Below are 26628 nucleotides of genomic sequence, written 5' to 3' on the forward strand. Positions count from 1 at the left end.
GGAGGAGTGTCTTGAATGTGGGACTAGCCTATCTCAAAGAAGTAGGAAAGGGGCAGGGAATTAAGAGTTCTCTATCTTTTTTTTTTTTGTAGAGAAAATATATGCCACACCATCTATATATCATTGCTTTCTATTACTCAAGGAGAATAGATACTGCATAGCAATTATGATAAAAATGGCTTAAGTATATAATTGTGTTTTTTAAATAATCTTTAAATCAAAATTGTTTTTAGTAACTTGGACATAAAATATCCCCTTCCTATCTTGAACCTCAAATTTTCATAATATATAACCACTTTGATCTTGTAATTCCTATATGGTGATATTCACAGGCTGGATACAGTGTAATAACCTTTCATATGCAGAGGGAAAGGACAGGTTTGACAGAAACTTAGCAGTTAACATAGTACCACAGGGAGCAGTATGGTACCTAAAAATTCCAGCACTCCAGGGTATGTGGCAGAAGATCTGAAGGTCAAAGCAGCTTGTGCTACAAACAGCACCATTGATGTGCACATGCCAGGTGTACCCAGTGATAGTATGAGAATTCTGTAACTAGTTAAAGGTAGTATATTTCCTCCAAATCCTATTTGTACTTGAAGTGTGTAATGAGCCTGATAGATCAGTAAGCTCTTGCAGAGCTGAACTTTTTTTCTTCACAATTACATATTTTTTAAAAAATTAAGAATCAGAGAGATGCTCAGTGGGTAAAAATACATGCTTGCCTGACTTGATTCCAGGAACCCATGTTGTAGAAGGATATTTGTGAACTTAACTGTAAATTACAGAACCTCCTTCAGTATCAAAGCTCTGGCATCTATTTCTAGTCATGTCGTACCTAGAAAATATATTCTAACTTTAAGTAGAGATTATATTCTTCTGTGTCTTTGTAATTCAGGAGATAAGGAATGATTTGGGCAGAGTAAGTTTCTCTGGTTATATCGATTCATGTTTTCTTCAGTTTTGTTAAAAATATCCTCCAGGTTATGATATAGAGACTTCTGATTTAAGTGGAATTACAGCTCTTCCTCACTTAAATGAGAACTTAAAAATTGGCAGCTTACAGAGTGAGTGAAGCCTGTACTAGACCGCTGTAAGCTTTTCTCACTGTCATGGTCTTGCACATGATTGGAAACTGCTTGGGATTTTTTTTTTCTTTTTTCTTTTTTTTTTGGTTTCTCGAGACAGGGTTTCTCTGCAGCTTTTTTAGAGCCTGTCCTGGAACTAGCTCTTGTAGACCAGGCTGGCCTCGAACTCACAGAGATCCGCCTGCCTCTGCCTCCCGAGTGCTGGGATTAAAGGCGTGCGCCACCACCGCCTGCTTGGGATTTTTTAAAAAATACATAATTAGCATTTAAAAGTATTCTGTTATCTGAGTCATTAGCTGTGGTGCTGCTGACTGCTTCAGTGGAACAAGAGGGATGAAGCTGAACTGCAGTAGGAGGCAGTATGTCTCTTTGTCAACTTTGGAAGTTCTAATCCATTCATTTATTTTCTGAGAAGATCAGCTGTTATTTTGAGACATCGGTTGGTGTGTTTAAGTACTCGATTACTTCTTAGAATATGGTATTTTGTTTTTAACAAAACAGTCTTTCGCTGCATGCATTTATTGACCTTTCTCTGAGCTCTTAAAATGCTGTTCATCCCGTGGCACATGCCATCCTCTCTAAATGAAAGTTGACTAGGAGTGGTTTCCACAGCCCATATACAACATGCTCATGCTTACCTTAGCTTATAGATGTGAGCGAATCACATTCTTTTATTTTAAAAATTAGTTTCTTTCCTATATCTCATTCTGGAAGATTTCCATCCAATTAAAAAGCAATCCAAAATATGTTAAAAGGCTGTGTTTCACTGTATAGTGATGTTTTAAGACAGTTAATTCTAGCTTCTTTTTAATGTAAGAATTATTTACCTTATCCCCCCCATACACACAGACAAACACAAAAATATCCAACTGACAACCACCTTTGCCTCCCTTTGGACAGGGCAATGTTAAGTTTACGGTTTGGCAGGGTATTGAAATATTGACATAATTAAATTTGTACAAAATAGAGGGACATCTTTTACTTATACCTTTACTGTATACCTTTAACTTAATAATAAAAACTGCCCAAATGCCAGTATGTCTCTGATGGATTTCCTCATACCAGCTGGTTGCCATTGTATTTTTCTTTTTTCTTTTTCTTTCTTTATTTTTATTTTTTATTTTTTGGTTGTTGCTTTCATTTAAAATGTGCTGATGATCTTGTTTTTATTCCGTAGCATTGAACAGATGGGTTGATTATTCTTTACAGATATTAATAAGGCAGCGGAAAGAAGAAATATGAATACGGCTCCATCAAGACCCAGCCCCACACGAAGGTAAAGTACCCTGAAGCAGTGAGTTACCTTGGGAGAGTTGGGCTTTGGGGAGTTAAGCCCAACTTCACACATCAAGGGTCTTTTCTTCCCCCCCAACAAATGAGAAACTCTCAAGCAAACAAGAACCTTGTGTGAGGGGCCTTCCTACTTTTAAAAATCATACATCAGGAGATGCAGAGGAAGCTTTGTGTTTTCGGTGACAAAACCAGCAAGTTCAGCTTGCAGCGTGAGTTGCAGGCAATTGGAAGTGGATAAACCTCTATTTTCCCCCAGCTAACGTGTCATTGGGAGCCTTCAGAGCAGGAAGAGGGCCCCAGGGTCGTGTTGGTGTCTGCCTGCCATGCTGCAATGCAACAGGCAGCAGAGATTTGATTCTTCATTGCAAATTGCTGCCGGTCCAGATGTTAACCCAGGTTTGCAGAAAGAGCTGCTTGAGAGATTGCTGCTGTGCCTGTGCTGCAGATCCTGTGTGCTCGCATGTTTGGGTTACTTAATGGAGGGGAAATAAAAAGGGCGAAACACTCCACTTCTCAAAAGTCTTCCTTTTTCTGAGCTTTCCTGCACAAAGAGGAAAGGCATTTTCCCAATATGACCTTCCTTCCAGTATAGACAAAAGTCATATCCTTGGTGTGTGCTCTCAAGATACAAAGGAAGAACTCTGCTAGTGTTCCATTGAGATTGTATGCACACTTTGTGGTCCCATAGCAACTTGCAAATGGGATGCAGTATGTGCAGTTTCGTGCGGGATGCAAACCGACGCAATGTAGTTGATATCTGATGTCCCTTGAAGGCTCAAGTGTATTCTGGATTTTGTCTTTGCTCCTAAATAAAATGCCAGATTTCCACAGAAACTATAACCCACAATAAAACACATTCCAGGCCAGTGAAATGGCTCAAAGGGAACAGGTACTTGACACTAGCCCAGCTGCTTGAGTTGGACCCCCAGGACCAGCACAGTGGAAGGAGAGAACTGACCCCATGAGTCTCTAACCTCCACATGTGTGCGCCATGGCACCCCACACAGAGAGAATAATGTCAGTTTTGTTTTGTTTTTGTTTTCTGAGACAGGGTTTCTCTGTGTAGCCCTGGCTGTCCTGGAACGTAACTCTGTAGACCAGGTTGGCCTCAAACTCACAGAGTTCGACTGCCTCTGCCTCCTGAGTGCTGGGATTGAAGGTGTATGCCTCCACTACCCAGCTATAAATGGAATTTTTAAATGAAACTACATTCCCTACATGAACTAAGCTTAGTTGTTCAGACAGAACCGTAATGTACAAAGAAATTGAATTCAACACCACACTGCAGCTATGCCGCAGCTGTCACGTGGATGTCCTAGCTATCTGTTGGTTTCATTCTACAAGAGGCATATCATATTTTTCCTTCTAATCCTTTAATGCCTGTGACAGACTGCAAGTATAGCTCAGTTGGTGTTGGGGTCTAATGCTAGCCCGGACCCTCAATTATTTTTCTCGACCAGACCCCAACATAAACTATCTCTCTCTGGACCGGCGTGGAGGAGACCGGAATAAAGACACGACTCACATGGTTTTATCAGGTGGGAGATTCTCAGGGATCCCTCCTGCTATCTTGAGTTTACATTCTGAAAAATTTTCTCATTTATTCTCCAGTCTTTCATACCAAAACTTAACTGAGGTGGAAATACATTAGCATTCTGTCTCCTGGTAACCAGGTGAATGGCTTTCAGTCCCTGCCACAACTACTTGTCTGCTGTGTACAAGTAGGTTTGAATTAGCATTTCTATCAGGCGTCCTCCAAATTACAAAGGAAGGAACAAAACCTTCCGACCTTTTGTTAGGTTAGCTACAGCCTGCCTGGCAGGATACCTGACCCATCTCAGGTGTGACCTATGGCTTGATGGCTTGGTTGCCATGCCACATAGAAATATGGGCCTACAAGTTGGTTGGTAGAAGGCTTGCCTAGTGTACACTAAGCTCTGGGTACAGTCCCCAGTACCACATAAACTGTGTGGTAGTGCATGCCATAATCCAGGCACCTGTGAAGTAGACGCTAGAGTTCAAGATCATCCTCGACTGCATAGTAAGTTCAAGACTAGCCTGAGATACACTAGAGCTTGTCTTAAAAGAAAAGAAATGATTGATTTTGGCTTGCAAATAAATGCTTCATTGGCTGACTTACAGGTGTGTGTGAGGAGCCTCACATATTGTGAGGACACAAATCCTTAAAACTTAGAAAATTTCCATGTAGTATCTCCTTCAGTCAGGCTGTATCTAACTAGTGTAGGTTTAGGGCAGTCACAGTCCCATCTCTATTGTCACTCATTGCCACAGTAAACATGCAGTGGGTATAGCCAAGAGTTTGCATCCAAGGTCAGAATTAGGAGGGTCAGAATTGTAATTGCTAATGACTTGAAAGAGGAGATGTGATATGTGTCATTTTCAGAAAGCACTAGTGTGTATTTTTCTTAACTAAGTGGCTTAAATGAATATGGAATTTATAACTATGAAGACATTGACTCTGCTAGAAAAATTCTCTCTCTGTGATGCTTGTGGTCTCCGGATAGAATCAGCTATGTTTTTACAGCTGGAAATACAAAAGGAAAGTACACACACACTTTCTAGAATAGTCACTCAGGGAGCATGGGAGCACCATGGCACTGAAGCTACATCTGGCCCCTAGGCTGAGAAAATCTGGGCCTGGTGTGGGCTTTTGAAATCTTAAAGCACACCCCCAGTGATACACTTCCTCCAACAAGGCCACACCTTCTAATCCTTTCAAATATATGTCACCATTTCTTGGTGACTAAGCATTCAAGTATAAATGCCTGTATATTCATTCTTATTCAAACTACTGCAGGAAGGAATAGTATTTTTTTTTTCTTTTTTAAAAAAAAAAATAGCTTCCCACAAGCAAACAAGTATATAAATAGCGTTAGACAGAACCTTTTCAAATGATCTCCCTGCCAGATAAACAAATGTGCAGACATCTTGATAGACCTCAAAACTAACCTCTAGACAGATTGTTTGAATGTAGATAGGGTGTGGCTTCCTGCCATGTTCACGCTCAGCAAGATGGATTTGCTAGGCTAGTGCCATTTGATTAGCAGTTCTTCTTGTGATATGTGACTGGGTTCCTTGGCATTTAACACAGTGATGTTCTATATGGTTATGCTTATTTGTTTGAGGGGAAAACAAAATGCTCAAGTTTGGTAAAATTTGATTTGAGCACCACTTAAAACTTGAACAAAAGAAGCTCAAATTTTTACCTTTAAAAAAAACAAATAGATCAAGACAAAGTAAATGTACTGAAGTAAAAGTAGTGCTCTTTTTGGTCACTGCCCTATGCTTCATTCTCGACACCAGTAGAACAGCAGTAGAATACATGTGTAGGTAGGGCAGGACTGCCAACCCCTTGGGTGCATGCTTCTGGTGAAAGCCTGAGGTAGTTCAGTGTCAGCAGGTGAGCTGCCTTCATTGAGCAGCGCAAACCCTTCTGCATATGCACGTGGTTGCTGATTTCTGGAGTAAAGCTTGACACTGAGCTGGCGACCAGCATTTCCTTTAAGATACACCATTATCTCTTTGTTCTGTCTACTCTAAAACAAAAATTGTTTTTAGGTGTGCTGGCCAGGCCTCTATAACACTTGTTTTGCTGGACTTTAACCTTGACTGTCAGAACACCTCTGTGTCTCTGGGAGTTCTCACAGGATTAACACCTCTTTAGATGTCTCTGTGAACACAGTTCTGCTGGGCTTGCTCAGTGTTCGGTACCTCCCTAATGATTCCAGCTGTCAAAGTATAATTCTGACTCTGTTGGCCTGGCCAAGCATAGAATCTGCATGAGGGCTCCTTATTCACGATCACATTTCAGCCTGGGCTGCTTCCTTAGACCACTTCAGTGCACGACATACTTATCCAGGTTGTCTGTAGCTGGGCAACAGGCATTGGTCTGCTTTCGGGGACTGAGTTAGAATTCTTATGATCCAGATTTTTGAAGTTGCCATTTTCAGTTTACCTTGAAAACCAAATTTTGCAACATATCCTTGTGCAGTGTGGCCTCAAATACTATTTCCTAAACCTTCCCATATGACCTAAAGAACAATAAATAGAATTATTTTCTCCCCTTTACATTTTTGAAGGATATTGACCATATATATATATATATATATATATATATATATATATATATATATGCGTCTCTGGTGAAAGCCACTGGGGATTAGCTCATCAGAAGTAACCCAGCTCTGGACGAATTTCCTGTATGGCCTCGGTGTTTTCACCTTGTCCATGTGGCCTTAACTTCTTCCATAATTGCTTGTTCCATTGGTGTAAGATTGCCCCAACTTTCAGTGGCATCACAGTGGAAGATTCTCGGTGTGATTTACCTCTTCAAGAAAAGTCATCAGATATCAAGAAGTGCCACTTCTATCAATGGAGGAGCCAACATGCTTCCCGGGGAGAAGCTTGAGCACCTAATGAATTTGGACCTGTGAAGTGTACATCTCATTGTACCTCGTTTCCTACAAGTATTTGATGATAGAATTCTACAAGTCCCTTATTTCTCACTACCTGGGGCTGTCATGGTGGAGGCTCAGCGCCACACTACATTTAGATAATGGTATTTGTGGGCAGGATCTATGAAGAGCTGATGAAGGATTTTTTTCAGGATCAAATGAAGGCTAACCCTCCCAATACTTCGGTGGACACGGGAAGAAAGGAGTCACTGACAAAAAAGAAAGAAGATAGGGCCTTTCTCCTGAACCTCCTGGACTGCCAAAACCAAGGAACACTGTCCTGGATCTGACGTTTCAAGCTGGCTGAAAAACAGTTCAAGTCTAACTCAGCCTTTTAAGCTGACCATCTGTCGGTTCTTCTCTGTATGCTTTCAAATGCCTAGTACCCTCCAAGCTCCTTTAGTCCCCAGCAAGAAGGCCTGTCAACCAGAAGCAAGTCACTGCTATTGAACCATGGTTTTTCCCCCTCACCCATCCCTGTCTTATCTCTAGAATGCTGCCCAGTGATTTGATTGTCTCTTAAAGAGCATTTGCCTCCCCTCCCCTCTCCCCTGAATAGATCATGAACATGAAGCAAACTGTGTGTTAACTACCTGTCTCACTCTGTGGTCTCTGGTGCTGCTGCCTACCTGCCGTATTGTGTTCCTTCGTGGTCTCTAGTGGTGTAGTACATGACAGTGTGCTGTTTTGGCTTCCCTTTGTAAACACTGCTGGTGCAGTGATCTTGTGAGCTTTCTGTGCTCCAGAAAGCTGTTTGTAACATACCTATCATCTAAGGTCAAGCTCCTCATGCAGGAGTTTGCCCTCTGCCAGCTCTGGATACTGAACACAGCACTACCCTTTTGTTAACTGTTTTTGTTTTGAGAAAGGTGGTGGGAGCAAAAACAGGAATGTCATTGCTCTGAGAATGTTATTTGGGTCCTAGAGTAGCCCTAACAGGATTTTATTGTTTTCATTTTTGTCTCTGCAACAACAGTGCTCTGCCATGTTGTTCATCTGGAGGAGGGAAATGTTTGCCTTTTTGTTTTGGAGAATTACTGTCTTTACTGCTCTCACTACCACCACTCCTTTGCTTCCATCCATTCCCCTTTGGGAATATTGTCCCGTTTGCATGTTTATCCAGAAGAGAATTATTAGCTTTGTTGCACATGGACTTCAGAGTCTTTGAGGGAAGGGGAAGGAATGTTGTGTCATACAAGAAGTATGGACCCCAGGCTATGAGGACAGGGTTGTTAACAGTCAGCCTGCAAAGGTAAACTACCAGGTAAGATGCTTCAATGGGGTGGAAAGAATAAGAACGACCTGGTGGCAGCATGTAGGAGCACCACAAAAATAAAAACAGTGATAACAAAAGCCAGATGTGGCATTCATAATTGTTATAAGGCTGCAGATAACATGCTGTGACCCATGGGGTTCTTATCCACATTCTCCCAGCCCAAGGCCTGTGTAGTCCTCAGTCGATCAGACTCATGCTATTTCAGCCCTGATTGCCAAGAACACTTGAAATCTGATTCCACCTCTAATGACTACTTCTAATCGCTCCCCAAGGCAGGTTTATCTGCCGGTCATTAATAATCTAAAAATACTTTGTATTTGTCACTTCCTGTCGTATCCTGACTGTTTGCCCACATTTACACTGCAGCAGATGTTCCACATAGCAGGACGGTTCTGTGATACAGTAGGAGCTTGGTGGTCTTGGTTAGTCTGCACTTGATTCTGGTAAAGAATGTTCGGCACCCATTTAAACACCTAGCTACTGCTGTGTGACAGTGCTAACAAATCAAAAAGTACTGATGAGCCCTAAAATAGAGGACCAGAATTGCCACAGCTGTTCTGGAAGCTGAGGCAGAAAGCTCTCTTGAACCTAGAGTTTAAGACCAGCCTAAACAACCTTCAAGCCCCTCATGGGGGGAGGGCAAAAAAATGTGTCAAAAACAAAATTGCATTTATATTGTTTTTGCTGTGGCTGTAAGGATGAAGAGAAACCAAGGCTTTCTGAAGCCAATGGCATTGTGATAAATGCCCCATATGTACAGTGGTGATGAATGCCAGAATCTCAACAGAGGTCAGTACAGACATTTCCTGAGCTCCTTGCTGTGTATGTTAGGGGCACAGTCTTCCAAGACAGTATTCAGTCGGTAGGGAGTCTATGTGAACAGGTGCCACCAACCTGCCACTGGGCAATTTTTTTGTTTTGTAAACAATATAAAGTGTATTTACATTCAGTCAGCTGCTCTGTGATATAGCCTTAAAGGAATATTGTTACACATATGGTCCATTGTTGATTAAAATGTTTTGCGCTATGTGACCATTACCTCAGGACAGTTTGCTGAGTGCAGTAGTAGTGTGTGTAGGACACGCTCCTCCCAGCGTAGTTCTGTGTGGTATGTTTTTAGGGCAGAATCAGATGACATCTTTGTCCTGTAGATTTTGCAGTCTACTAGTGAAGATACACTAAATGAATCTAAATATATACGTAGTCAATATGAAAAAGTACAGTTGTTGGGGTGGGATGCAGCTCAGTGGTACAGCACCCACTTTTAACATGCTTGATACCATGAGTTTAACCCCTAGTACCACCCCCCAAAAATTATAGCCTTGATATTTTAGAAGCAGAAAGTAATTTTTTCCATCCTTATGAGTCATGGTCTCACTGTGTAACCCTCACCGTATAGCTGTCTGTACTCCCTTTGTGTGCTAGACTAGCCACAAAGTCAATGGCAATCCTTCCACCTTAGCCTTCTGAGTGCTGGAGTTTCAGACACGTGCTGCCACACCTGGAAAAGCTTTTTAAACTAACAAAATCAGTCAGGTGTTGTGGCACACACACCTGTAATCCCAGCACTCGGTGGGAGACAGGAGGATCATGAATCTAGGCTATGAGACCCTGTCTCAAATATCAAAAAATAAACTTATGAGAATCAGGGCATAGGAGATATTTCTATACCGAAACCTAAAAGTGGGATCTGGGTCCATCCTGCTGTGCCAGAGAATCAGGAAGATCTCAGCTGGGCGTAGATGAAAGGTCCATACAGTAAACTGTGGAGGAAGAAGTGCTGCAGGGTTGAGGAAGTTAGGGACCAAGATTGTTCAGGCCCTTCCTACCCGTGGTGAAGATTATTTATTGAATTTAAATACTTTGGGAGCCGGGCGATGGTGGCGCACGCCTTTAATCCCAGCACTCGGGAGGCGGAGACAGGCGGATCTCTGAGTTCGAGGCCAACCTGGTCTACAAGAGCTAGATCCAGGACAGGCTCTAGAAACTACAGGGAAACCCTGCCTCGAAAAACAAAAACAAACAAATAAATAAATAAATACATACTGTGGGAAATGAACAAAAGAGTTTTACTACATAAATATTCCAGTAAGAGCAGAAAGGAGGGTTCTAGAAGGTTCTAACTCTGGTTTAGGAGTTAGCATTGGGTAGTACCAGTGAAGGTAAAGTGGGCAGAACTGATGCCAGCTTTCAGAAAAGGAAACTAACATGTGTGATTTAGACAAAACTTGGAGCCTGAGTGCCTCTCAGTCGTGTTATTTACTGAAGTCAAGAGCTGTGGTGGAGCCTGTTGCGGAAGATCAAAAGTTGAGGACAGGCATTATGGAGGATGTAATCCTGCAAGTGGGTCAGACATGGAGGCTGTAGCAGGAAGAAAGCAGTTACAGTTACAAGTCTGAGGAAGTAGCTGGAAGATGGCACATGGGCTTACTTGTGAGGGTTGGTGGCACTTGGATTCATGTAGGAAATAGAGAAGCCATATGAACAAAAGTGTGCAAACAGGTGTGTTTGTGAATTAAGTCATAAAAGCAACTTAAGTTGAGCCAGTAAACAAGGAGGAAATAGTGGAAAAGGACCTAACAAGATTCTATGCAAAGAGACTGCTACCAGCGGCAGAACAAGAGCTGATTATTTTAGAACTGTTAGCTTGGCATACCAGACTGCTTGTTTTTTCTCTTGTGATTGAGTGTCCTGCTAGATTTTTCAACTGGTTTTCTATATATACTGTAAAAATTATTCCTCCAGTTACTTTGTATGAGATTGTGTCTGAGCAGGGTGATAGATGGGGTAACTGTCCTTAAAATTCTAGTCCTATTCTCACTGTTGAAGGGCTGTGTTTGAGAGAAAAGACTTGAAGGGTGGCACTTTCTCCCATAAAGAGCTAAAAGGTTGGCTTTTCCTTTATGAACCTTGACCCTTACTGTGCCCTGTAGTCCTGACCCATGAAGTCTTTTTCAGATAACTGATCATGGGAGGAAATAGCATGTAGGGGAAAGCACTCTCACTTTGAAAACCTGTTGTGATAGAAGAGCTAACTCAGCATGTGTGAGAAGCACTGCGTGATGCCTGAAGCCCAATGACTACTACTACTCGAGACACAACTTTTGGCTTTTGTTTGTGCATACTTCCTTTGATGCTATAATCTTTGAGGTTCTGGAACCTTCTAGGACTTATTGTTAACAAGATGGGGACTGTCCTAATATTTTCAGTTATGTTCTCATTGTGTGTGCTATATTTCAGAGAAAAATACTTGGAGGGAGGTGGCATTTTCCTATAAAGAACTGAAGGATTGGCCACCCAAAGTTTCTTTGTCTTAGCATGTTTTTGTTAACTCCCACAGGGATCCCTATGGCTTTGGAGATAGTCGAGATACAAGGCGTGATCGCTCTCCAATTCGAGGAAGTCCAAGGCGAGAACCCAGGGATGGCAGGAATGGCCGAGATGCCCGCGATAGCAGAGACATTCGAGACCCTCGGGACTTGCGGGACCACAGAGACAGCCGGGACATTCGGGATCACAGAGACAGCAGAAGTATACGTGATGCTCGGGACCTGAGGGATTTTCGGGACTTTCGTGATCTAAGAGACTCTAGAGATTTTCGAGATCATCGAGATCCTGTGTATGACAGATACAGAGACATAAGAGACTCTCGAGACCCTCTGTACAGGTATGTCCAGAGCTTGTCCATCTGCCTTTTTGTTGGCAACTTTTCTTAGTTGTATTTGGGGGCACTTACTGAAAATTCTGTATAAGTGACCTTGCATTTCCTTATATTCCTATCAAGTGGCACTCAGTAAGTTTGATGAATGTGTAAAAGATTGATGAATTGTGCTCATTAAAAGCATCTGGAGGTGGGTGGTGGTGGTGGCACACTCCTTTAATCCCAGTACTCAGGAGATAGAAGCAGGATCTCTGAGCTTGAGGCTAGCCTGATCTGCTGCAGGAGCTCCTTCTCCTCCTTCAGCCAATATCCTTTAAGATACCAGCCCACTTGGGCATGGTCTCTTTTGCTTTAAAAAGCAGCGGTAGTCCTGCTTTCTCTCTCTTGCTTCCGGCTCTGCTTCCAGCTACTAGACTCTGTTCCTGGTCTCACAGAGGGCTGTTGTCTAGGACAGTGATCTGTAAGTTTTCCTTTTAAGTAAATAACCCTTTTATTAATCATAATTCCAAACTGGTGTGGGATTGTTCGGTGACTTACATCTACACTGGTCTACAGAGTGAGTTCCAGTAGAGCCAGGAGAAGCCCTTTCTCAAAAAAAACAAAAAACAAAAAGGCATTTGAATCATCTGTGTTGTGAAAGACAGTGTTATACAAACAAAAGCAGAAGCAAATCCATAAAGACAGTAGAGATCACTGGGGCTGGGGAAAGCAGGCAAATGATTTAGAATTCTGTTTGAGGTTGTCCAACAGTTCGAAATGGATAATGGTCACAGCTACATGGCATTGGGATTGTAGCGCCAATGAAGTATGCGCTTAGGTTGTTTAATGCCCATATGGTGATGTACACCTATGATAACAGCACAGGAAATTGAGGCAGGGAAGTTCAAAGCCAGCCTTGGCTATAGAGCAAGTTCAAGCCACATGAGACCCTGCTGAAAAAAAAGTTAAAATGGCAAATTATTGATATTTTACTACAGTTTTTTAAGATTTAATCATTTATTATATGTATATGCATGTATGACTTTATGTCAGAAGAGGGCATCAGATTCCACTATACATGATTGTGAGTCACCATGTGGTTGATGGAGATTGAGTTCAGGACCTTTGGAAGAGCAACCAGTGCTCTTTAACTGAGCCATCTCCCCAGCCCCCTTACTACAGTTTTTTTTTTTTTTTTTAAAGTAAGGGGAAGAGAGATGAGAAGGCATAAAATGGTTCCTCTGACAGCCATTTGCTCCAGTGCTGTCTTTATTCCATCTCTTTTCATCCCGAGTCCATATCATTTTGTGAGATGAGTTAACTTAGTCACAGCCCCAGAGACAATAAACAAGTCCTACATACAAACCTGAATTCCAAAATTCTGTGACTACCTTGGAGGGACTTTGGTTTTGAAGTATTTTCTGCATCTGAGTTTAGCTGGATAGGACAGTGTTGTAACTTGAGAAATTGTCCCTAACTTTTCAGGAGGGAAGGCTCTTACGACCGCTATTTGAGGATGGATGACTACTGCCGGAGAAAGGATGACTCTTACTTCGACCGCTACAGGGACAGCTTTGATGGACGAGGTCCTCGTACAAAAGGTGAAGTCGCAACAATGTGTTCCTGTTACTGGGAGAGAGTCATTTATTAACACCACTGCTTCCACACAAAGGGCTTAGTGACCCAGCCAGGCAATCCACAAATGTTAATGTTGATGTTTAAATGCAAATTAGCACCATCCTGTAGGTTGGTCATCCCATCGGAAATGAGAGTGTCCAGCAGTGAGGAGGAGCAGACATCACAGGTGAAGGCTCTGAGACTTACTTGCCTTTTTGCTTGTTTTGCAGGTAGCTGACCACGTATATAGTGTGGGGTTTGTGTGTCTCTATCATGCTTACCTAACAGCTTCTCTTTAGGTAAAGGCAAGCATGAGTGTTACTTTTTACCACCTACGTTTCTCAACTCTGTCTTCAAATTTTTCTTAGTGTTTTATACTAGCCAGATAAGAGATGGGAGGGACCTCATTACAGATGTCCAGAGTTTAATCACTCTTGCCCATTTGACTATCACTGGGCATTATAAAAATTGTACTTTGGTTGGCTGGTTTGTTTGTTCAAAAAAGGTACAAAAATTAACATTGGAATAGTAATGAAATATATCTGCCAAGTGGGCAAAAATTAAAAGAATAGCAATGCCCAGTGTTGGGTAAGGTATTCAGAGAAATAGACAATGGCCGATTTACTTTTTGGTTTAGAGATAGCTGAGGCCTACCTCCACCTCCATGGCATAGACCATCTTGCCCAGCTTTTTTCTTTTTTCTATTTTCCTTTAAAAAAAAAAAAACAAAAACAAAAACCAAAAAAAAACAAAGTAGCCCGTGCTGGCTTTGCAATTCGATTTGTAAGCCAGGCTGACTTTGAAGTCAGCAGTCCTCCTGCCTCAATCTTCCAGGTTCTAGGATTATACAGACATGAGTCACCACATTGGTTGATCTACCTTTATTAACAGCCTTTCTTGGAGGATCATATAAAGCGCTACAGTGACCAAGGCCTGTCACCCATGGTTTTATCTTGGTGGATTTAAAATAGTAGAAAATAATAAAAATGGTTAATTTTGAGAGATGTATATGAGGATTAATTCATAATGTCTTAATTACATTATGGAAGGACAGCCCTTACTTCCAGTTTCCCTGCTGGTGTCTTTCAGAGCGTTTGAAACGTGAGGAACGGCGTAGAGAGGAGCTTTATCGTCAGTATTTTGAGGAGATCCAGCGACGCTTTGATGCTGAGAGGCCTGTGGACTGCTCTGTTATTGTGGTCAACAAACAGACTAAGTAAGAACCTGTGCTTCCTTCTCTTCAGTGTGGAAAAGCGTCAGAAAAATGGAAGGTTTTGCTTAACACTCCACTAGACAGGTATCTTCTTAGCTTAGCAAACCTGCTGAAGATGAGACTTTGCTTTCCTGGTATTTTTTTCTCTCTCTCTCTTCCCCTCCCCCCTGGTATTATCATTCTCTCTCTCTCTCTCTCTCTCTCTCTCTCTCTCTCTCTCTCTCTCTCTCTCTCTCTCTCTCTCTGTGTGTGTGTGTGTGTGTGTGTGTATGTGCGTGTGCGTTCCTGTGCATGCATGAACATATGTGTATGGATGCTGCAGAAGTCGGGACAGCATAGGCCTTCCCTCTATTACGCCCTGCCTTGTTCCTTTGAAAAAGGGCCTCTTAGCATGCCTTTAATTCAGGTACTCAGGAGGCAGAGGCAGGGGGATCTTTGAGTTTGAGGCTAGCCTGTTCTATAGAGTGAGTTCCAGGACAGCCAGAGCTGTTACACACAGAAACTCTGTCTTGACAAACCAAAAGAGAGACAGGGACAGAGAAAGGGCCTCTTGATCACCCTAGAGCTACTGTTACCTGCTAGGTTGTGCTCACTCAGCTAGCACTCTCCGCTGCTAAGCCATTTTCAATTATTCTTTCGGAAATCTTAGATTTTTTTTTTTTGTGAGACTAAACTGGCTTACTATAATAACTTCTATGTCTGATTTTTTTCACTTTGGATAGGGGTCCAGAATATTGTAATTTACTAGGGCTGGGTTGTATGCTATAGATTTAGTGATGAGATTAGCCCAGTAGAACCATATGAACTGCGAGTAAGGTTGGGAGTATATTCTAGTCAAGAAAAATAATTTATCTCCTCCACTTCCATAAGGTACAGTCTTGAATGGAGCAGGGCCTGGCCTTACTGAAGTGACCACATTAGTCAAGTCAAGGTCCACGACACCTCTCTGTTCCACTCTGTCCAGCTCACACATTTAGCCATGGCTGTGCTCTGTTTCCCTGTGTAGTTAAATAATCTGTGTATTTTCTAGCCATTTGCAGTTAGAAAAGTTTATTTCAAAGTGCAGTGGCTCTAGAAGTTGATGTTAAAACACTAGCCATCAGGCAAGAGTTCACAGGCTTTGAGTTGCCCTGCCTTGTCTACATGCCAAATAAATAGTCACCATTTTCTGAGTACCTACCCAGTATGACCCCCTGAGTGTCTTATCCCATACAACCCCCTTGGTGATTTACATAAACAGTTTTTATCATCACTAATTATATGTGTGTTATTCAGCAAGGGAGAGGTAGATGGAGAGACTAGGTCCTGGGACTGCAGTAGTAATAAATAAACACGTCGTCCTATCTGCCTTTAGCTCTCAGCCTAGCGAGAAAGGTGACAGAAAAAGCATATAAGTGAATCTTATGCTGGGAAGAGGTCAGGGATTTAAGTTGGAAGCAAGATGAAGAAAATGACAGGCACTGAGCCATGTTCCTCATTTACTGGCTTTAGAAGAAAAAAGCCGAGTTTGATAAGAGACAAAGAACTTGCTCCATAGCTTCATAACTTTACAGATAAATCCTGGAACTTAAATCCAAACATATTTCTAACATCAAAACCGAGACTTTTCTTCCCATTGTGTTCCCAAGCAGCCTCCCCAAGGTATGAGAAGTACACCAGGTCTTAGCCGTTGGCGGTAAGACTAGAGAATCAAAAGAAAGGTGTCAGTTGGTCATAGTGAGGCATGCCTATAGTCTCGGCATTCCAGAATAAAGGTAGAATTGCTTCAGGGCTGGCCTGGACTACATGGTAAAATCCTATTTTGAGATATACACATATACTTCAGAATCCTGGGACTGCTATACTACAGAACCTGTGTACTATGTCCAGACAATATACCTAAGAAAACCCTACTGATGGAGGAGAAAGAGGTTGAGATTTTTTTGCCTTCCAGGCAGAAACTGCCCAGTAAATATCATTGATCATTAATACTGTCTGTTCAGATAAGTTCATTAGATGCTCTGGACAAAATCAGATACTAAAGCTCGACAGATCCTGATAAACTAAAACCTAGAAAGGAGCTGCACATTAATCCAATTCCCAGTCAGCAAGATCTGACCTAAGGCCAGCTTCATCAGTAAGCTTGACTTGATCATCAAGTCTAGGATTAAAATTTTAATGCAAACTGTGCAGGCTAGTGCAGAGTCCTGCATGATTGCCCAGTTTGGTGGTGGTTTTATTTGGTATATCTGGTTGCTGAGAAATGACATGATATTGATGCATGCTGTGACTGCTGAGCCTAGGTGTTGGCATGGTGGACTGACGGAGCCCATGGGTCATAGAACAAATGTTCCTTTGCACCAGGAAGAGGACTGCACCTGGGTGCTCAGAGAAAAGATGAATAAAGAAGGTTGTAAAGAAATGGTCCCTAGTTTTTTGGCTTATCTCATTACATTACATGGAGAATGAATGAGTCAGTCAGCAGTGGTGAGGCTGAAGACAAAGACAAGAAAGAAAAGGAAGGCGTTTGATGCAGAACCCGTGATCCATGCTTAGATCCATGGCAGAGGACGAAGAAAAGGGTGGTGAGGAGCTTGACAGAATAAAGCCTGTTTGGAAGAAGCCTGGTGACATCAGTAAAGACCTCCCCCAGTACTCCGCCAGCAATTGGGAGGAACACTGGACTGCATAACCACAAGTTAGCCCCTTAGGATCCGAATTTTACTAGAGTCATTGTAGATTCAAGACTCTCCTTCTTAAGTATTTCCTGTGAAATGTTGCGTCAAAGTAAAATTTAGAAAGCTATCAAAAAGAATTTGGTAAAAACAAAAAATGCTTAGAACTGTTTATGCATTGAAGTCGTAGAAGAGAGGCTGGAGAGGTAGCTCAGGAGTTCAGTGTACTCCTGACTGCTCTTCCAGAGGACCAGGGTTCAATCTCAGCACCCACATGGCAGCCAGCAACCCCCTTTAGTTAGTCCCAGAGGATCCAGTGCCCGTTTTTGGTTCCCTGGGACACAAGGAACATGGTTTACAGACATACATTCAGACAAAGACATTTAACCACATAAAATGAAAATAAACATTTTAAATGTAATAAATTGGTGGATGATAAAGGGAAACTACAAAAAGTTTTGTGAAGCCTTCCCTCCAGGTTGATATTCTCACAGTTTATACCATACAACATGGCTGCTTCTGGGGATAAGGTGGGTTCTTCTAAAGACCAGGATGAAGAAATCCAGAAACACATCTGTTTTCTCCCAGGGGAGCCCTCTACGAACCATCTCCAAGGAGTAGCTCAGAAGTGATCCATGTGACTGAACTCCTTGGTGCTGTGTCCAGTAGCTCAAGAGTTTTGAGGTGAAGATATGTCAGTTACAAAGGCGGCTTGGGACATCCAGAACATGAACAACAGGAAGAGAACATCAAGTTTGAAAACTTAGCAAAATTATGAAATATCTTAGGAAAAAGATTGAAAAGCTGGTTGTGTCAGATCTCTTGCTGACATCCTTATGCTATTGTTGTCATGAGCACTTATGGGTAGACAGCAAATAACAAAAAAAATCATGAAGGTTTGACCCCTGAGAAACAACAGCCTTGGGGTTAAAAGACAGCAGAAGACCCACTGGAAATCCACCCTAACCACTCCATTGTTGAGATCTTAAGACAGAAGGCAGAGGCTGATGGGAGTGGCAAGTCTGGAGCTATGCTCCTGTCCTGTGACTTCAGTTGGGAACTCCCAGGATGCACTCTAGCAGGCCCTCAGGATACTCAGGCTCTCCAGTGTTGGGGAGTGTGATCCTGCTGCTGACGACACCTACACTGCCGTGACACATGCTGCCCTTTAGAATGACAACATCACACATGGAAGAAGTAGACGGGCTTCTCCAGAACAAGCACGTCTCCACGTGCTCAGTTCCCCTTCATCCCTTCTGACACAGTCTTTGCCGTGGCTGGGAGTGGAGGTGTTACCATTTTAAACATCTAAGAACAAAGGTGAAGATGAAGTTTCTTCCGTATAAGTGAGGCTGTGATGACTCAGGCATGGAGTGGGGCTAGTGACGCTTCCTGGTGTCACTTCAGACTGTAGCTGCTAACTTTACGGTCCAAAGTATTCAGCTATGGAGCTCAAGTCCTTAGTATGCCAAGTCTTTGCTTGTGGAAGTGTTGGAGCTATACCTTGATGTTCTAAGACTCATGAAATGGCTCACATTTCTTCTTGTAAGCTCTTTTACTATTCCCTCTGGTTCATTTATGGACTGGTCCTCTGGAAACAGTTTGTTGAGCTAAATTCAGTGGGAAGTATTCTCCATGAGACTTGTTTTCCAAGGTAAAGTACCAGGGAACCGAATGAACTCCCAAGGTCTGAACAAGCTGGTTGGGACTAACAGAGCAAGACTCTGAATAGAAATAGTGCCCAGTGACAGTCAGCTTTAACTAGTAGATGAGATGGAGGGATGGGTGTCAAAGACTGTCCCTACTGGCAACTTCTGTGTGCTCATAGGCTAGTGGAACCATTGGGGAAGCCTGACACTGGGTTCTGAGGAGGAGACACAGCTGGCTGAGGTCCAGCAGTGTCCAGATTGAGATGTGGCTAGGGAATGCTCATCTGGATCCTGTTCTTACAGAGATTATGCTGAGTCTGTGGGGCGGAAGGTCCGAGACCTCGGCATGGTTGTGGACCTGATCTTCCTCAACACAGAGGTGTCGCTCTCACAAGCTCTGGAGGACGTCAGCCGGGGAGGGTCTCCATTTGCCATTGTCATCACCCAGCAGCACCAGATCCACCGCTCTTGCACAGTCAACATCATGTTTGGAACTCCACAAGGTATGGAGGCCCAAGGAGTCCGATTCCCAGAGATAGTCACCAGCACCCTGATTCTGTGCCCTGCTTGTGAGAAGTGAGTAGCTTTGGGGAATGGCTGACATGTTTCAGCTCCAATATGGCAGATCCTTTTTGTGCTGTGAGGAGACATTGATCATCATATTTTCCTTGGTGTTCTCTGATACTGCTCTGATGTAGAGGCAGGTGATTTGTAGCATCACTAATATCCCTGGTGTCAGTGCTCCCACTGTGTCCCATCTCAGGCCACCAGTGTGACATATCTTTCAGGACTCGTGGAAAGACTGAGGCACACCTGGCTCCCAGTGAAGTCTGGCTGAGGCTTCTGCTGCCTGGAATGCAGCTCCTGGAGACAAGAGACTGTCACAGACAGTCAGTGTGATGGAAGAGCTTTAGGGGAGGACAGCATTCTTCAAAGTAACTTGTAGTGCTTTGAGCCCAAGCATTGAGACTCAGCCACTCGTGTCCTGACTGTGGCTCTTAAAGTCTAACTTCCTCTTTTCCACCCTGGCAAGGATCTCTGTCACCCGCATAGTCACAGGGTATGTTAGAGTCTCTGAGGAGCTCTCCTTAGTGTGTGTGAGGGTACTTATGTAAGGTTCCAAGATTGTTGCCACCATTGAGAAAAGGAGGTTATTTAGGGTTACAATTTGATCTTCGTCCATGACTTTTGAACTGATGAATTTTAAAAACAGTGGTGGCTCTGCCCTGAAGAGCACAGCGGGGAAACCAGGCTTAACAGAGATTCTTTAGCCCCCTGCTGCTGTCTAGAGGCTGCAGGACTGCTCCGCATGTGGTCTGTTTGACTCTGTGGGAGGCTCTTGTGTTCCTTTGGTTTTTATCACAAGTCTGTGATCCAGGAATCTCACTGAAGAAATGGCTCTGTAGGAAGGTGTGTCCCACACTAAGAGCACCGCTCTGTCCCTCAGCCCATCTCACTCTACTCCAGGCTTGGCTCTGTAGCTCTCCTCTGCTTTGAGAATGAGAAAGGCTCAGCAGAGTGCAGCAGTGGGCACTTGGCTCTGTCATGGGAGAAATAACTGTGTCATTCCCTCCTACAGAGCATCGCAACATGCCCCAGGCAGATGCCATGGTGCTGGTGGCCAGAAATTATGAGCGCTACAAGAATAACTGTCGGGAGAAGGAACGTGAGGAGATTGCCCGACAGGCAGCCAAGATGGCTAATGAAGCCATTCTACAGGAAAGAGATCGTGGAGGCCCTGAGGAGGGAGGTCGTGGGGGGCACCCTCCAGCCATCCAGAGTCTCATCAACCTCCTGGCAGACAACAGATACCTCACTGCAGAAGAGACAGACAAGATCATCAACTACCTGCGTGAGCGGAAGGAGCGGCTCTTGAGGAGCAGCGCCGACTCTCTGCCTGGTGAGCTACGTGGCAGGGCCGAGGTGAAGTTCTCACTCTGCATTTCTCTCATCCCGTGCTCTGGTGGGAGGGTGGCATGCCCAGGGTTCTCTGGGGTGGGTAAGGGAAATGAGCCATCCATTGGCTTCCCCCACAAGCCATGCACGCTGATGATGCTGTTAATGATGATCTAGATTCACTCCCTGTATTGGGCTAGTAGGGGGTAAACTAGTGTTGTTGGCTCCCTGAAAGCCATGATGAATTTCCCTTGTTTGTTTATCTATTTCTTTTTTCAAGCAATTTTCTTGGGCACTAGGCTGCTTTCTGTGAATCAGTCCATATCCTGAGATAGCCCTTTTGGAATTTGATGCTTTTGTCTGTACTATATGATGGTTGTGATCTATGACTGCTGTTCTTCCTGTGGCTGCTGGGCCTCCTGCCCTTAGGGGGCACTCTCAACCAGATGCCTCCCTCTTCTGTCTTCCAGGCCCGATTTCCCGCCAGCCACTCAGGGAGGCCTCGAGTGCCTCGCTGAAGACACAAGCAAGTTCCCAACCGCTTCAGAGCAGCCAAGCGCTCCCCTCCGCTACACCCACTCCAGCTGCACCCCCCACCTCCCAGCAAGAGCTTCAGGCCAAAATCCTCAGCCTCTTCAATAGTGGCACAGTTGCGGCCAACAGCAGCTCTGCATCCCCCTCAGTTGCTGCCGGAAGCTCCCAGAACCAGAATTTTTCCACAGCAACAAACAGCCAGCCTCAGCAAAGACCACAGGCCTCAGGAAATCAGCCTCCAAACATTGTGGGACAGGCAGGGTCTACTCGGAACATGGGCCCCAGGCCTGGGGCTCCTTCCCAAGCACTCTTTGGTCAGCCTTCCAGTCGCCTGGCACCTGCCAGCAGCATAGCTAGCCAGAGGCCTGTATCTTCCACAGGTATTAACTTTGACAATCCAAGTGTACAGAAGGCTCTGGACACCCTGATCCAGAGTGGCCCTGCCCTTTCCCACCTGGTTAGCCAAACTGCAGCACAGGTGGGGCGACCCCAGGCCCCCATGGGATCTTACCAGAGGCATTACTGAGGCTCTACTAGTCCACTGTCCTTAGTCCCCTTTCTCCCTGGCCCCTCCCACTTCATCCTAAGTAGAGATGTTTGAAAGTGTTCTTTGCACTCTCCAGGTCAACATCAGATTCCTAGGTTTCTCACACCGCTCCTTCCTGCGGCTGTTGCTTACCACTTAACAGAACCAGAACTCAGACTGCTTTGGGGCTGGAGCTTTTATTTGGGTTGAAAATAAGTGTTCCTGGGGTCTAGGCTCAGCTTCTGTCTGATGGGGTTGCTCTGGCCCTTGCTGGTGGATTTGGAGGAAAAAAGGAAGAAACCAAATTCCGGCTGCCCCAGTTTGGAGCACTATTTGTGGAGTCAGTGGTCACGGCCTTTGTTTCCACCTCCTCACATCAGGCAGGCAGTGTCCCATCAGAGAATGGAACTCCAGCTCAAGGACTCAGATTGGCTACTCTGAACTGGGGAAGCGTGACATGGCAGCCACAGAAGAGAAGACTCTGTCTGCAGCAGAATGGTCCCTTGGGTGTTGGCTTGGTTTTGTAGTTTCCCATTTTCTCGGAGGGTCTGCAGATGACTAAGCGGCTCACTCAGGACTTTGACATGAATTGTGACTCTGGGGCCCGCTGCTCGCTCTCCACAGCGTTAGTTGGCACTGAGAGGGCATCTCCAGACTTACAATGGACACCCATGTTTTCAGTGGTTTATTTTGAGCCCCGGACTTTTGTTTGCATCCAGGCTCTTGTTCTCTTTTCTGATGAGCAGGAGGTAGGGACCATTTGATGTTAGACTGTGGACGCTGGATATGTTCTCAGCATTCGTAACTTTGGAGTCAGTGACACTTGGAGGGCTATGGCTGCCACCCTGAATGGAGCCGAAGGAAAACACCTCTGCCTCTGGGAAAGACTGCTCATAAGAACCCTGTGGATCAGATCTGTGGGAGAGGAGGGCCTGATTGCCCTCAGGCAAGAATGGGAGCTCCAGTTGAGTCCCTGCCAGGGGTTGAGCAAACCGGTTTCAAAACCCAAGGTCCCCAAATGGCAGCAGTTTATGTTCTGATCTGTTTGTGTTATATGGTGGGTTTTTTTCCCCCTCTTTGGAACTCTTGTGTTGTTGATAAAATGAAATAATTACTTTTTAATTAAAATAAGAAAGTCAGACCTGTGCTCACCTTTCTTGGGTATATCTGCAGCGCTTCTTTGCAGAGCACTCCCCCAAGATGAGGCCTTAGGTTCTCTGCACCCAGCCTGAGCCTCAGTGTGCTGCACTTCCCACCTGGTGAGAAGGGTTAGTGATGGACAGAGCAAAGGCCTTGCATCAAAACCTGCCATACTCTGCACCTGCTTCTAGTAGAGACAGCCAGCCTATCAGCAGGTGTGTCCAAAATGCATTGTGAGGAGCCTTTATGGATGATGGTTGGAGGCAGGGACATTCCTCTTTTGCCTTCATCTCTGTTGCTGCCTATCATGCAGGAGTTTGGCATAATCTATAGTCAACCTGAAAGCCTTGAAAAGCCCTTATAGGACTTGGCATGACGTCCCACTGCCTTCCAGAGGATGCTATGTGACCTGGTACTTAGGAGGCATGTCCTGCCCAGGCACAGGGCCCCGAAGCTGGTGTACTCTCTTCTGTGAGCAGAGAGGACAGTGTTTCCCACCCAAGAGTCCTGTTCTAACTGGATATGGTGGCCCACACATAAAATCCCCAGCACTTTATAGGAGGAGGCAAGGGTATTGGAAGTCCAAGGTCATTCTTGGCTACTAGCAAAGTTCCTAGCCAGCCTGGGCTCTATGAGACCATGTCTCAAAAAAAAAAAAAAAAAAAAAAAAAAAATCTGTTGACAGTGGATTTGATTTCATCCTAAAGTGTCCAAACGGTACCCCTTAGGCTATCAAGGGTGTAATAAAATTATTTTTATTGCATTGTGTGCAGACAGGTATCTAAAAAATTAACACAGTAAAAGCCTTAAAGCATTAAATGGGAGCATTCAACAGTAAAGGAAAGAACCGACCCTCTCCTTTGCATATTGGCACAAAGAACACAAGATCAATACCGAGGCAGGATGCGAAATACCAAAACACTAAAATTAAAGGCAGGCCTAATAATAATAGTAATAACGATAAATACTCTTGATTTGGCTTGCAACCTCTCCTATTTACAAGGGTTTTGGACTGCATTGCATTGCCCTGCACATAGGTCGGCTGGAAGAAAAGCGACACTCGTTCTCACTACCAGGCTATTGAAATATTGCACTCAGTGAAAGTCACCTGGATGGACATGGAACATCTAGCTACAGTGATTATAAAGGTGACTTGAACGACACAAGGTTCATAACAAATATTGCACATGGAGCACAGAAAACTTGGGTTTTTGATGTGGGATGTTTTCATCAACGGAAACTGCCTTTGCCAACCAGAGAGTCTGGGCCCAGGTAGTGTGCAACTTTGGTTCCCTAATTGGTGTTGATACAGCCTCCTCCCCTTCTGCACAGCCCCTCTCTTGCCCCAAAAGGCAAGACCATAGCAAGGGAGGGCAGTCTTGAAGGATGACAGATCCTGGGTCCTACACTTACAACTGAATGGCTACTGGCTGGAAGAATATCCAGTCCCCCATCAAATCTCAGAGGGGTCTTAGGCCCTGCAGCCGGGCAGCAAACCTCCAGCCCCGCCGCTGGCCACACCTGACCTTGTCTAGATGTCACCAGCTGCAGCTCTCTGCTTTGGGCTCAAGGGAAAGGAGGTGGTGAGGTCAGCTAGTGGCCCCAGCCCTGGAGTGGGCAGGATGTCTAACTAGGTGCACAGGTCAGGGCCATGGGACTGGAGGCACTGTACCCAGTCCCAGAGGGCGCTTAAAGGAGCATGCAGTGCCTATCCCCTTAGTAACGTGCCCTAGGGGAAGGGAACCGGCCAAATGCCTTTCTAAGGGCTGAGGGCATCTCCCCACAGGTGGGGCTGGTGTTGCGGAAGCGCCAAGGACGAGTTAGGGAAGCCAAAGGCCTTGGGTCCGAGTCAGAAGAGGGCAGAGAAGCGCAAGGAACAACGGAGCCCACGTGACTCCAGCCCTACTCCAGGACTTGGTGTCTGGGAGACTTAGCTAAAGACCTGCTGCTAGGCAGCAAGGCCCAGCTCCAGAGCACTCAGAGGCAGCAGGGTCCCCAGGCAGGACCTGCAGATGGAGACCAAGGAAGGGAACAGCAGAGGCTGCCCAGGCCTCCTGGTGAGTGGGCCTCTAGACTGGAATTGGCCCCTCGGCCCTCGCCTGTCCCAAGGAGGAAACTGGGGAGGGGGTGCCCTCCAGCTCCACGAATTCAGTCTTTGGCGAGGAGCCACGGGACATGGGGAGCAGGCGGCAAGCCAACTGAGGAGAGACGCCTGCTCCTCCGCGAAGGCACCGGGCGGGGCTTCCTCGGTGGACGCCTCGGTTTTCTCCCCCTGGAGAGACGACGACTCGCTCTCCTGGCCGCCAGAAAGCTCGCATCCACTGAAGCCGGCCGCCGTCTCACCTGTGTTTGCCAAGAACTGGAGGGAAGAGAGGGAGACGCAGGGCGTGGACAAGGAAGGGAGAGAGCGCAGGCCTTAAAGCACTTGGCTCTCGGCTCCGGCCGCGCAGGGAAATCTGGCTCCCGGGGCTTCTCCGTCCCAGGGCGCCCGCAGCGGGAGAGCGCGGCCGTGGCGAGGAGTCCGTTGCGCTTCTAGTTACAGAAATATGGGGACATTAAAAATACACGCGATGTCTCCTGTACACTATGTATAGCGCGGCCGACCGGCGCCCAGGCTCGATGACCAGGGTCCCGGAGGAACGCGGCGGGGCGTGGGGAGGGACGGGCCTGGGACCGCGGTTCCGCTCCTCTCCACGCCGCCTCGCCACGTTTATTGCAGCGTCTACTCCGGCGGGGCGAGGCCGGGCTCAGAAAAAGGGCCCATGGGCCGCCCTCGGAGTCAGCCCCGACGGGTGCGGCCTCCGGGCTGCAGGCAGCGGGGAAAGGGACCAGGGCACGGGCACAGGGTCTTATGTAAACGGTGACAGCGGCGGGGTGGCGCGGCGAGGGCTCCGGGGCCGCGGGCCGGGCGCGCTCGGGCCGGCGTGACAGGTCCTGGCCCTCAGGAGTAGATGGTGATGACCTCGCGGCCGCCACCGCGGACCAGCATCACCCGGTCCAGTTGCTCAGTGAGGACCTCTAGAAATTCCATGTCTGAGAGCTGGTCAAGGAGACAAAGCCTGCGCCTTCCCAGAGCCCACGTCCCTGTCCAGTGCTGAGCCCGCTCTGCTATTTCCATTCCAGGCTAGAGGACACAATCCCCTTTGCCAACAACTCCCCTCTTCCCCCTAACTTAAGTTCAGGATACAGTTTTCATCACCATTGCGATTGCGGGGAGGCCCGGGCATGTTGAGCAGGACTAGCTTGGCATCCCGGGATTTATTCACGATGACCTCGTTCAGCCGCACAGCCGTGTGCATGCGCCGCACATTGGACTGGTTCCTGCAGAAGAAAGGAGAGGAAGGAAAGGGCATTAGCCTAGGCCGGGAAGAGCGAAGTCTGGTCACCCTCCCAACATGAGTCGGGCTGCCCAGCCTGGTGCATGCCAGTCTGGGACCTCCCCCAACCCCAGATCTCTCCAAGTTGGGCCATTTAGAGGTCCCAGAGGCCAGGGACACCCCTTGAGGGTTCTGTGGAGTAGGGACCCTAGAGACCTAGAAGAGAAGATGGAAAAATATTGGCGCACTTACAAGTTTTCCCACTCCCTTCAGGAAACAAAGAGAAGCAAAGAGAAAGAAAAAGAGAGAG

The 26628-nt window shown here is 45.5% G+C and overlaps 2 protein-coding genes across 5 annotated transcripts in view; one reads left to right on the forward strand and one right to left on the reverse strand.

The window, feature by feature from the left end:
• Window positions 1–23002, forward strand: part of Ncoa5 (nuclear receptor coactivator 5) — a 33406-nt gene extending 10404 nt beyond the window's left edge. Inside the window, exons 2-8 of one of the 2 annotated variants that reach the window (XM_038330897.1) lie at window positions 2298–2364; window positions 11473–11799; window positions 13258–13373; window positions 14479–14605; window positions 19209–19408; window positions 20485–20805; window positions 21272–23002. In XM_038330897.1, coding sequence (XP_038186825.1) covers window positions 2327–2364; window positions 11473–11799; window positions 13258–13373; window positions 14479–14605; window positions 19209–19408; window positions 20485–20805; window positions 21272–21861 — 1719 coding nt within the window. In that variant the 5' untranslated portion in view covers window positions 2298–2326 and the 3' untranslated portion in view covers window positions 21862–23002. Of the gene's footprint in view, window positions 1–2297; window positions 2365–11472; window positions 11800–13257; window positions 13374–14478; window positions 14606–19208; window positions 19409–20484; window positions 20829–21271 lie in introns of both variants that reach the window. The other variant, XM_038330898.1, reaches the window with a different exon arrangement.
• Window positions 23003–25942: 2940 nt separating this feature from the next.
• The window catches only part of Slc12a5 (solute carrier family 12 member 5), a 36685-nt gene continuing 35999 nt past the window's right edge, over window positions 25943–26628 (reverse strand). For 2 of the 3 annotated variants that reach the window (XM_038330264.1, XM_038330265.1), the window contains exons 24-26: window positions 26571–26585; window positions 26189–26322; window positions 25943–26034 (exon numbers count right to left, since the gene is read on the reverse strand). In XM_038330264.1, coding sequence (XP_038186192.1) covers window positions 25943–26034; window positions 26189–26322; window positions 26571–26585 — 241 coding nt within the window. The remainder of the gene's footprint in view (window positions 26035–26188; window positions 26323–26570; window positions 26586–26628) is intronic. The other variant, XM_038330263.1, reaches the window with a different exon arrangement.

The sequence above is a fragment of the Arvicola amphibius genome, chromosome 5, assembly GCF_903992535.2.
Source record: "Arvicola amphibius chromosome 5, mArvAmp1.2, whole genome shotgun sequence".
In the NCBI taxonomy this organism is placed as follows: domain Eukaryota; kingdom Metazoa; phylum Chordata; class Mammalia; order Rodentia; family Cricetidae; genus Arvicola; species Arvicola amphibius.